This window comes from Pteropus vampyrus, unplaced genomic scaffold (genome assembly GCF_000151845.1).
Source record: "Pteropus vampyrus isolate Shadow unplaced genomic scaffold, Pvam_2.0 Scaffold388, whole genome shotgun sequence".
NCBI lineage: Eukaryota > Metazoa > Chordata > Mammalia > Chiroptera > Pteropodidae > Pteropus > Pteropus vampyrus.
In genome coordinates this window covers 1,158,895-1,171,235 of record NW_011889169.1, presented here as the reverse complement: position 1 = coordinate 1,171,235, position 12,341 = coordinate 1,158,895, and the positions used below count along the sequence as shown (strand labels likewise).

Sequence of the window (12,341 nt, the reverse complement as noted above, 5' to 3'; positions counted from 1 at the left end):
GAACAGTTCAGAACCTCCGCCTTCTTGTTTGAGCTACTATTAGTTGGGGTTTCTGTTATTTGCTGCCCAAAGATTCCCAACTCTTAGGAGATTTCAGTGAAAAAGTGTGAGGAGCTCTGATTGGGGTAAATGCACGAAACAAAATGTTAAGATGCTGTTCTTTCCATCCTGAAGTTTGGACAGAGGTCCCCAATGCTGAGAACAGTCCAGGTTGCCCAGGGCACTCACAGCCCTGAGTGAAGTGTTAGACCAGCTCTGCAGACACAGAGAGACTGACAGACAGGCCAGGGCCCTGACCGCCAGCACCTGCCTCCCTGCCGCAAGAGAGGGGCTGGAGGAGCAAGTGTGTTCCCCACCATCTGGGTCCTGTCCGCCTTCCTGTGAACCCAGGGGCCTGAGCTGGTGGGAGGGGGAAATGCTTAGATGGAAAAAAGTTTGGATGGGTGCAATTTATCTCTAGGCCGGACTTCTAAATTTCCAGCCCAAGGGTTTGTTCTTCTATCCCCTGAGAGTGATAGCAAAGTTTCACCCCACACCAAGCCTATTGAATTAGACACTATGAAGGTGGGGTGCCTTAATAAGCTCTCCAGAAAATTCTGATGCGCTCTCAAGTTTGGGAATTACTTCTCTACAGGCTCATGACTCAGAGTGTCCTCTGTGAACTAGCAGCAATGGTGGACTCATTAATTCTATTTTATGGATGAGGAAATGGACTGAAAGGGATTGAATGACCTACTCAGGGTTAAACAGCTCAGAAATGGCAGATACAGAGTTAGAACCCAGCTAGTCTGACTACAAGCACCCACTCTCCACATCCCATCCCGCAGATAGTGTGCCTCAGCTATTTATGTGTGTGTGTGTGTGTATGCATGTGTGTGTGCACGCACGCACGCACACACACACACACAGAGCAAAGATTCCTCCTCTTAATTACAGCTGTAAAGGCCGTGGGCTGGGAAAGGAATCAACTTAATATGCAATTGCTCGTTCCCAATTAGCACAAATTACCGTTTGTCTGAGAGGATAATGCCTGCAGGGAGCTGGAATTCGCAGGTGGGTTGCAGTGCTCATCTGCCTAAGCCCTTCCGCTCCAGCTTCCGAGCCCTGCACACTGTGGCTCCTGGGAAAGGGATGCCAGCCTTCGCTCACCAAGAGGAGGATATCAGGAGGCCTGGGTAAATCCTGGCTCAGGCTTTTCTGTGCCTGGCACATGGCAAGTGCTCAATAAGTATTGGTGGAAAGCTTAAATAAATAGGTCTTAGGCTCCTTATCTTTACAACGGGGCTGGTAGTAGCCCCTCCCAAGGACCCTCATGAGACCTGGGGCAATGCAAGTATAGCACTTCTCATGCCTGGCCATGGTTTTCTTTTATGTAAGGAAGACAGGCCTGAGCTCCAGCGATCCTCTGGATTCTCTACCCTGGTGTCCTGAGGATCACTGGTTCATCTAGTAAACACTTATTGAGCACCTACTATGTACTAGCCGTCAAAGCTGCTGGGTCCATACCCTGCTCTAAGGAAGAGATAAAGTTGGCCCTTTTGGGGAGGCAGATGGTTCCTCTAAAGCTGAATCCCCAGGCAAGATCCCGTCCCGAGATGCATGAAAAAGGATCCCTGCTCTGGTGCCTGGGATGTCCCCTCCCCCAAGTCCTCAGGCACTGGGCACTCACAGGCTTCATGATCCAGGTGATTCCCGGGTTTTTGCGAAATTCCTCCACAAATAGGTGGTACTCGCAGGGCATCTCAAAGGTTTTGGGAAAGAAGTCGCACTTGGCTGCCTCCAGCTTTCCTGCCTCACGCTCCAGCTGTTTCCGGAAACGCTTCAGGTTCTTCACCATGTAGTTCTTGCGGGTCAGCTGGGTAGCAGGATGGGCGGCAGGGAGGCCGATAGCGCTTGTGCCCACTGCCCTGTGCCCACTGCCCTACTTCACCCCCTATACCTGCCCTCTCAACCCCAACCATCTCAACTGCTCCTACAGCCTCCATACTCTGGCTCACAAAATAACAATAACAGTAAGAATAACTTTAACTGAGAGCCTGCTATTCTATAATTATCCCCATTTTACAGGTGAGGAAACCGAGGCTTAGAAAGGTTAAGTCTGTTGCCCAGAGCTACCAGCTGATGGCAGCACAGCTTCTAATGACTAAGCTGCACTTACTTTTTAAAATCTCCCATCACTGGCTCCTCCAGTCCCACCTTTGTGGTCTGGTTCCCACTGGACCTCCCTCCCCCATCTCTAGACTCCAAACTGCTTAACTTGTCTCTACCCTAAAATGACCATAATCACTCAAGCATCCTGCTCCTTTGGCCCTCGGACTCCCAAGCCTGCCTGCCCCTCACATCTCTAGTGCGGAAACACCAACCAGCCCGTGACCTCCGTCTCTACCCCAAGACGGCCTGTTCCTGAGGTCTTGGGCCCTTGCTCCCTCTTACTAGTTAGTTAGCTCATCATATATCTAATGCACATAGTCCCCATCTGGCATGTGCTCCAAATTCCCTTACACTTTTCATTCTAGTCCTTGTAACCCAAACTAGTTCCTGTTCATCGCCACACCCAGTAACATGAGTTGGCTGACTCAGTCCTCTCGGCCCACCCTGCTCACCTCATAGTGGTTTCGGAAGTGACTGATCCGCACGTGCTCGTCCATATAGGTGTGGTCGAAGTTCTCCCGGAGCCAGCTGACGTCACACCAGTAGAAATCCCACTCTCCTTCACTGGGGGTGAGGTGAGACAAAGGTCATGACCAGAGACCTCAGACCTGCCGGGGGTCTGGGGCCGAGGGAGGTACAGCTGAGGGGTAAGTAGCAGTGTGTTTATCAGGAGTCTCAAGGAGGTGGCTATGGGCGGTTGCTGACCACAACTTGCTTTGTTAGGCCAGAGTGAAAACTAGAGATATGATCACACAAAACTCCGGACTGCTGGCTTCAACTGAGCCCAGATGCCACCTGGCACCTATTGGCAAGACTGAGGAGCGGCCACTACATCAGACAGGGAAACACTCTCTCCAGATCACAGTCCCTACCACTCTCTATAGCCCATGTCAACCTCATCTGATCGTGTTACCTGCCTGGGTCCTGGAAGCATCAGAGCTGCCACCCCGCTTCCCAGCCCACATTACCAAGCAGTAGAATTGGGTAACATGGTTCAAAAGGCCCTCCTCGCACTGAATCCTCAGAGCAGCCCTGAAAGTGACTATGATCATGCCTGGAGCCCTATGACGAGGTCAGCCTTGTTCACCTAGGACATAGCAGCACCAGGATTCACACCCAGGCCTGACTTCTTCACTACCATGCCAAGGAGAGGGGGATAGGAAACCAGACCCATCTACCAAATCCAATATCAGAGCTGAGGTGTAGAGAAGAGGTGGTTGAAAAAGATGTGGCAAGAAATAAAACAATGCCACTATGACTGCTTCTAATTTTTTTAAGTAAAAAATTACAGATGTAACTGAAGCCTCATGTATATTCCTGCCTGATTCTATTACCTCTCCTTTCCCAGGTCATTAGCCTGAATTTGGTGTGTATCGTTTCTGTGAGTGTTTTTATAGCCTACCTATGTATACATGTTATATGTGTATATCCATATATAGAACATGACATTATTTGGCATGCTTTTAAACTTTCTAATAGCTAACATTTATTGCTTACCATGTGCTAGAGACTGTTCTAAATACTTTACAAGTATTAACTTATTGATTCTCATAGCAGTCCTAAGTGTGTTAGGTTCTGTTATTAAGCCCATTTTACAGATGAGGAAACTTAGTCAGAGAGACATTAAGGAACTCACCCAAGTTTATATAGCTAGTAAATGGCAGAGGCAGGATTTGAACTCAGACCATCAGGCTCCAGAATTCAAGTTCTGTAGTTAGAACCACTTCTGATTGTTTCCTTTCACAACTTGCTTTTTCAACAATCTTTTGTTTCAGATGAATGAGTAAATAATGGATAAATGAATAAATAATGTATTATCCATTCACTTGCCCAACATATATGTGTTGAGGTTGTCTTAGTGTCAGAGACAATGTTGGGTGCATTGTTGGGTACAAGGATATAGGAGGAACCAAAACTGGCCAGGTGGTCTATACAATACTCCGGTGAAGATTAATAATCAAGGAAACAAATAACTCTATAATGAGGAATTGTGAAATGTGCCACAAGTAATTCAGAAGAAGGCCATGAGGCAGGGTAGCTGAGGGACCTATGTTGGGTGGAGGCCCCTCTGTGGAGGTGATATTTCAACTGAGGTCTGAAGGGTAGGGAGCAGCAGCCAGGTCAAGAGCAGTGGGGAGAGGGTTCTAGGAGAAGGAAGGGCAGGCAGTGAGTCCTGAGGTTGGAACAGGCATATTCAAGGATGTGAAGAAAATCCAGAGTGGAAGGAGAGAGATCAGGGATGATGCTAAAGGGTATGGTAGGGCCCAATAAAGCAGGGCCTTATAGACTGTGGTGCAGATTTTGAATCCTTTTCTGATTTTGAAAGTTCAGTCATTTGCACACCAGCTTCTTGATTATCATAGTCAAGTTGCTCTTAAATTACCCAGAAAGACATTAAACTGATCGACAAGGGCAGTAGGGATCCAAGTTCCTTCTACCTCCCCATTCTGTCATCCTTAACTTGTCCTCATGCTCATCACCTACAGATCACAAGATGGTTGCTGCTGTTCCAGGCGTCACGTCAGCTTTCTTAGTGGGAAGCAAGAGAAGAGATAGCTCTGGCCACATCTGTTCCAAACTCTTGACAGGCTGATGGTCTGAACCGAGACCTCATTCTACCTAGAAATATTAGACTTCAGGTAAGGTCCTAAGAGATGAAGTCTCGTGTTCATGGAGCCATGTCTGGTATAAAGGTCCTGGCCTCTGATCCTTTCTGATTTGAGGACTCTTGAGGCAATCTGGGATCAGGCATGGAGCACACTTCTTCATGGACTACCATACCATCAGCACCAGACACTCAGACCCTCTTCCACCTGACCATAGAGCAAGGCTGAGGAGAAGCAGGGGGTGGCCTTAGGTCACACAGCAGGTCAGGACAGAGCCCTTTCCTATACGCTACCTTCACCTGCTAGTCACTTCACTCTCCTCTAATTCATCCCCAACCCCTCTCTCCACATCCTACTTTACACCAGGCAGCGGGAATCATGTATTCATCCACTGGCTCATTTGTTCCTTCATTCATTGAGAGGCTGCTAAAATAGGGCAGAGATGACCCTGGGACTCTGCAGACAGACAGACTAGGTGCAAATCCTAGCCCAAGCCCTTACAAGCTGAGTGACCTCAAACATGGCATGTTTTACTCTTTTGTGTCCAGTTTTCTCATCAGTAAAATGGGGACGATAATAGCACCCCTCTGGAAGGTTTGCTGGATGATTCAGATGTCATTCATGTTAAAGATGTCTTACTGAAGAGTGTCTAGCAGCCTTAGCTATTGTTATGCAACCAATATTTACTGAGCATCATAACAGGGAAGCTGGTTGCCCTCACCCCTCATACCCATCCTTCTCTTTTTATACAATAATAGATTTCCCAACATTTACCTGAGAAAATTTCCACATTTTCTAGAATAAAGACTACATTTTCCAGATCCCCTTATAGCTAGGTGTGGCCACATGGATAAGTTCTGGCCAGTGAAATGGGAGGGACTTCCGGGTTATGTCTTTCAAGGGCAGAGCATGCCTTTTCTTGCCACTTCCTAGCTACTGTTCTTGGAGTGTGCATGTAAGGCTGGAGCTTCACCTCAGGCCATGGGAACGAAGGCCTCACTCAAGGGATAGCAGCGTGGAAAGACAAGCAGATGAGCCCCACATTTCCATACCATCTCTGAACAGCCTACATCTTGACTTCAATGGGAGAAGTAAGTAAACTTCTAGTGTGTCAAAGCCTCTTTTACTTGGAGTCTCTGTAACATGCATCTAAACCTTAACCCTAGTAACTAATATTAGCATCTACTATGTGCCAGGCATTGTAAGCTTGTTCATCTCAGTATCTCCAGGGCCTGGCATAGAAGAAAAAGTGTTGGCTCAAGGGTTAAATAACTTGTTCAAGGTCACAGAACTAGTAAGTGGCCAGGAAAGAGCAGCCCTTCACCTGGACCTGCCATCACCGGAGGATTCAAGCCAGCTGGTCTATAATGGCTGCATTCCTTGTTTCTACAGAGAGACAAAGAATGTAGATGAGCCTGCGACTCTGTGGAAGTGTCAAACTAAACTGGGTTTGAATCCCACTTACGTGCTGTGTGACCTTAATACCTCTGTATTGGCTTAATACCTCTGAACATAATCGTATCTTGCTAGATGGTTGTAAGGCTTAAATAAGACAGAGGTGGCATCAACGATGTGCCTGACACGTTGTGAGTACTAAATAACTGTTGGCCCCTGTCACAGCCAAATTGGGACAAATCCCAGTAGCCACCCAGGGGAACTGGGAGAAAAATGACAGGAAACAAGGACCTGTGAGACAAAGGGAAGGAGGGATGAGGGGGTGGAGGTGGTGTCTTACTCCTTTACTTCCACCCATCCTGGCCTGTGGCGAAGGACATCCATGAGAGTATTCATAAGAGTAGTCTTGAACCGGATCGATGCTCTCTGTTCTCTGAAACACAAGGCAACAGAATGCTTGCTGAGGATAAACTATTTACTAGGATGGTTCAAGGACAGAAAAAATGGAGAAGGAAAAAGAGCCAAGTTCCATACTTGGAAATGCCAAGAAGTAGAATTACTGAATATCAGAACTTAGCATCATAGCAGGCAACACTTAAAATAATCAAATTGAGAATTATAAAATCTTTGGATCATTGAAAAATAACAGCAGTCATTGTATTCAGTGCCTACTATGTGCCAGGCATGATCTGGCTGCCTTGCCTAATCCTTATATTTAATGATAAGTACTTGCAAATCCCTTTCTCTGGCACTCATTAGGGATGGTGAAGCAGATGTACTTTTCCCGATTTTTCCTACAAGTACAACTAAAACCCGAAACATTATATAAAACAAACAAAAGAAGACTCTATAAGGTGGACAGAACAAGGCAGACCAGAGAGAGACTTCAGGACCCAAGGAAGAGCATGGCGGTGAATTCTCTGCATTTCTTTTCTGCCTCGTAGATCCCAGATGTAAAAATAAAATGTTTAAAATCAGACAAATACCAAGTGTTTGCAAGAATGTGGAGGATTGATAATTATCCTACAATGCTGATGGGAGTATAAATTGGGTAAACTTTTAGAGAGCAATATGGCATATTAAAACCATCAGATACTATTTCATACACATTAGACTGGCAAAAATCTCAAAGTCCAAGTTTTGGCAACATTGCGCTAAAATGGAAACTCCTCCTCTGCTGGTGAAGGCAGTGTGGAGAGCCACATGGCAGTATTTAGTACAGCTAAGCATGCACATACTCTGCACCCAGCAATTCCATCCTGACTCTACACCCTAGATGGATACCCTAATGCGTACTAGGCAATATATGTACAAGGATGTTCATTTGTAACTGTTAATATTTTTTTTATGGAACTAACCTGCAGCACGCACTGTTGGTGATCTTCCCTTATTCTTTGGGCATTCACTACTCCTGTGCATGCAATCAGAGAGCTTTCCACTGCCAGCACCTGCAGCTCTTTGCCTGAGGGCTTTTCTGGCTCCCAGAGTGTGCCAGCCAGTGCATGGAGCATCTGAAATACCAGGGAATTAACTGCCCTCCCCCAACAGCATATAACCAATAAGTTGATGGATAAACTCTCCAGCTCTTTCATCACTCAATTGGGTTAAGTCTGAGGTGCATTTTATGCTATATCCTAGGAATCTCCAGTGAGATTAAACCCCACTTACCCAGCAATAACCTACCAATAGTGCATCTTTTTTTGTTTTCCTTCCCTTAGCTGTCTCACTTTCCCACTTCCCTGACAATGCTTACTGGTATTACCTTCTGAATAACAACTTGCCCTCACATCCTTGTCTCGGGGTCAGCTTCTGGAGGAAACTAATACTAAGATACAACCTAAGTGCCTTTCCATAGGAAGATAGATCAATAACTTGCGGTATACAGTGGAACACACATAGTGATTAAATTTATCCAGAGCTACATGCACCAACATGATAAATACTGAAAATATGATTGTGTGCGATAAAAACAGGGTGCAGAAAAATAACAGTATAATGTCACTTATGTAACTTGTATTCCTAGTCACTCATGCAGCTAGGGGTGTCCATGTGACACAATTCTTGTCAATGAGATAAAAGCATAAGATTGCTAAAGAGGCTGGGTTCCTGGAAGTTTTTGTCCTTTAGATGAGAGAGAGAGAGAGAGGGAGAGAAAGAGAGAGAGAGAACTGGGTTTTCCTTCTCCAATGAAGGCTAGAGCTGAAGCAGCCACTCGGTGTCCATAAAAGAAAAGGTCAAGACGATCACAGAGACACTAGCTCTGACACCACTGAACCACTGCACCAGCCCTCCAGATTCTTTGTTACATAAAGAAAACCAATTTTTAAAACCAGCTATTAGTTGGGTTTCCTGTTACTTGTAGCTAAACACATTTCTAATTGATATCAACCCTAATAAAACAGACGGGTGGGTCCTGTCCCACCTGTTAACTAAAATGCTCTTTGTTTTGTTGGGGTAGGAGTAGGTTTGTGCAAGTTTAGGGCTAGGATCTGGAACAGAGCTGAACTTCGCTCCATAAAAGAGTAAGCGATTTGAAATTGATGGGATAGAGTCAGTATGAAGAGAAAGAATGCAAAGAAGATGGGTGCTGCATGACAGAAGACCACACATGCCCTCCCTAGTGGTGGTATAGCCAGGAGGGACTTGAAGAGAGAACAGAAATATCTAATGAAATAGAGAATTGAAATATCTACAATATTCGCCATGGTGTGTATAAAGTCAACTACCTCTTGTAACTCCCACAAAAATTTTCAGTGAAGTCTCCTTTGCTCACTCCTGCTTTGTGCAAGTGGATTCTGTTTAGGAAGTCTGAAGAGGTGCTGGCTATTGATGCAGGATGAAGCAGTGAATCAGGATGGAGTTGACATTTGAGTTAGCAAGTCAACTTCACTTGGTTGTTGAAGGAGGCAGGAGAGCATAGTTAGATAAAATATGGGCCCTGGAGTCCAACAAGCTCTGCTACTAATTGATCCTATGGTCTTGAGCAAGTTAGTTAGCCTCTCTGAGCTTCAGTTGCCCCATCTGTAAAATGGACACAATAATAGCATCTACTTCAAAGGACTGCGGTAAGGATTCAATGAGATAATACAGGTAAAGTGACTAGCCCAGGGCTTGGCGCATGGTAAATGCTCAATAATTATTTATAATAATTATTATTATTATTATCATCCTGATTATTAAAAAGAGGGGGAGAGAGGGATGGATGAAGGGAAGGAAGGAAGAAATAAAGGAAGGAAGGAAAGAAGGAAGGAAGGAAAGAAGGAAGGAAGGAAGGAAGGAAGTTATTTCTGTGTTATTGGTTTGGGTGGGACCGCTCACCGCTCTTTTCCCTTTGATAATCCATGGCCCTTGTAATTTTGGATCTGCAGTGAAAAAAGGAAAGTGATGTAACTGATGTTGCATATCCGCCTTGTATTACCAGGTCAACTTACTGCAGATATTTAAATGCTCAAACCATCAGACTTGACATTGCATTGATCCTGAGACAGGAAGGCCCAGCCTGGCCAAGTTCTCATTGGTCTCTCTGAGCTCAGCAACTTGGTCCTTGGAGTGAACCCTTAAGTATCCATGGCCCACCCCACTATAGGCTTGCTCCACAGGCATGACCAGTAGAATGAATATCTAGTTTTCAACGCTCCAAGGGTCCAATCCTGAACCTCAGTTTTGAGGGCTGAGCTCGCCAGGCTCTGTGAGAAGGATCTGGACCCTCTACTCTAACCTTGAATGTTTGATTAGATCCATGATCCAGGAGGAGGCTAAGTCAAAGACTCAAAACAAAGTCAATTTATTCCACCCAAATTGGACCTTTCAAATCCTCAAAGGGTGGTTGTTTTTTTTCTGCTTCTACCATATCTAAAACAGCTTGGCCCTCAGCCCTGGTAAGACTGATCCTTAATGGCAGGTATGAAAAAAAAAATCAGAACTGGTCTTGTGCAAGATGACCTCTGCAGCTAGACAGACCTGCCATTAGCATTAGCTTTCTATTACTGCATGACAAATTACTACAAACTTAATGGCTTTTAACAGTGAAAATTTGTATCTCACAGTTTCCATGGGCCAGGAGTTTGGACATGGCTTAGCTGGATCCTCTGCTCAGGTCTCACAAAGCTACAATCAAGGTGATGGCCTGGGTTACTGTTCTCATCCAGGGCTTAGAGTCCTCTTCCAAGGTCATCCAGATTGTTTGGCAGCATTCAGTTACTTGGGGTTGTAGGATTGAGATCTCTATTTACTTGCCAGCCATTGGCTGGGGACTGCTTTCTGCTCCTATAGAGTACTGAAAATTTGCTTTCTTCCAGGCCAGAAGGAACATTTCGTCTGACTTCCAACCCTCCTCTCTACAACTCAGCCACAATGGAGTCTTAAACAACCTATCGTAATTATGGTAGTAACTATCCCATCAAATTCACAGGCTCCACCCACACTTAAGGAAAAGGAATTATACTAGGTGTGCACACTAGGGCTAGGAATCTTGAGGGCCATCCAGAATTCTGCCTATCATACCATCCTATCCCTCAAAGAGTGGTGGAGGGGGAATAGAAGATACTGCTTTACAAACAGGCAAAAGTAAGCTCGCCCACAAAAGCAAGTGAAATTTTATCCCATTAATCCATTCAAGCCCCCCTACACACACAACTTCCCCAGCACTAGTTAAGTGACATAATCTTTTTTTTTTTTGGAGGGGGGGAGATTTTGAGTGTTACAGTAAACCATATGTCCCAATCTTTTTTTATTTTACCTTTTACATTCCCTCATGTTTTCGATTCCATTTTCCATATGTTTATCTAGTTGCTCCAAAGTCTTTGGTTGAAAAGCTTTTCCTCACTGAATTGCACTGGCACTTCCGTCAAAATTCAATTGACTGTATATGTGGGTCAGTTCTATTTACTTATTTGTCTATACTTATGTCCCTACCAGTCTTCATTGCTGTAGCTTTCTAGTAAATCTTAAAATCAGGTAGCATGTCCTCCAACTTTGTTTCTTTTTCAAGCTTGTCTTTGCAATTTGGAGTCCTTTGCACTCTATATACATTTTAGAAACAGTTTGCTTATTGCTATAAAAAAAGCATGTTGGGATTTTGATTGGAATTGCATTAAATCTATAGACCATTTTGGGAAGAAGTGACATTATAAAATATTGATTCTTGTAATCCATGAATACTGTCTCTCTCCATTAATTTAAGTCTTCTTTAATTTCTTTCTACAATGTTTTCTAGTTTTCAGTATCTTGAATGTTTTTAATTAATTTTTTCATAGATATTTGACTTTGTGATATTGTATATGCTACTTTTTAAATTTCATTTTTAATTGATGATAGTATGAGGTAAGCATGTCCTAATCCCCAGGACCTAATATGTTACATTATATGACAAAGGGAAATTAAGGCTGCAGGTGGAATTAAGGTTGCTAATCAACTGACTTTAAAATAGAGATTATTCTGGATTATCTGGGTAGGCCCAATGTACTCACTCCTTTTTTGTTGCGAGAGAGAATTAAAGAAACAGGGGTGCCATGCATGAGAGTTGGAATATGGGGTAAGAAACAGGTTGGGGGTGAGGAAAGTGGATTCTAGAGTAATTCGTTTCCCTTCTTTGGGTCTCATTTTCCCTACTCTTAAAATGGGGGAGACGACCTCTGCACTGCTAGAGGGTTGAGGCTTGCCTGATTCACTTCTGTGTCCCCGGCCAGTACTGGGCTCGACTGGGAAAAGGCACTACTTAGCTTTTTTTGGCTGGATGGATTATGAATCGATGAATAGGTAGGCAAGTGGTTGACGGGATGAATAGATATTTAAGAGCTTTTCCAAATCAGAAAATGTGAAATTCTGTGCTTCCCCCGGGGTCACAGAAACCGGTGTAGAATCCCAGAATTTTATAAATTGCCCGCCAGCGAGTCTGGTTCCTTTGACTTGTTCAGAGGCTCTGTGGGCGCGCGGCATGCCAGAACTTTTAGTCTTTTCTCCGGGTTCATAAAATTTTCTCCAGGTTCATAATTTTCTCCCACTCTATAAGGAATCCCTCCGCGAGGACCACCACGATCCTGAATCCCTCCGCGGCTTCCCTCCTTCCCTCTAGAGTCGATGAAAGCGTCTGAACCTGGCAGCACTCCTACCTTTGGTCGCGACATGACACGATTCCCAGGGCCCGAGCCAAACCGCCACCTTGCCCCGCGCGAGTCTGTGCGTCCTGTT

At 44.8% G+C, this 12,341-nt stretch overlaps 1 protein-coding gene across 1 annotated transcript in view; it reads right to left on the bottom strand.

Moving 5' to 3' along the window:
• TTLL9 (tubulin tyrosine ligase like 9) overlaps positions 1–12,277 on the bottom strand; it is a 45,588-nt gene extending 33,311 nt beyond the window's left edge. Inside the window, exons 1-5 of the mRNA XM_023523291.1 lie at positions 12,263–12,277; positions 9,471–9,514; positions 6,493–6,585; positions 2,604–2,715; positions 1,670–1,855 (exon numbers count right to left, since the gene is read on the bottom strand). Coding sequence (XP_023379059.1) covers positions 1,670–1,855; positions 2,604–2,715; positions 6,493–6,585; positions 9,471–9,514; positions 12,263–12,277 — 450 coding nt within the window. The remainder of the gene's footprint in view (positions 1–1,669; positions 1,856–2,603; positions 2,716–6,492; positions 6,586–9,470; positions 9,515–12,262) is intronic.
• Between the last annotated feature and the right edge of the window lie 64 nt (positions 12,278–12,341).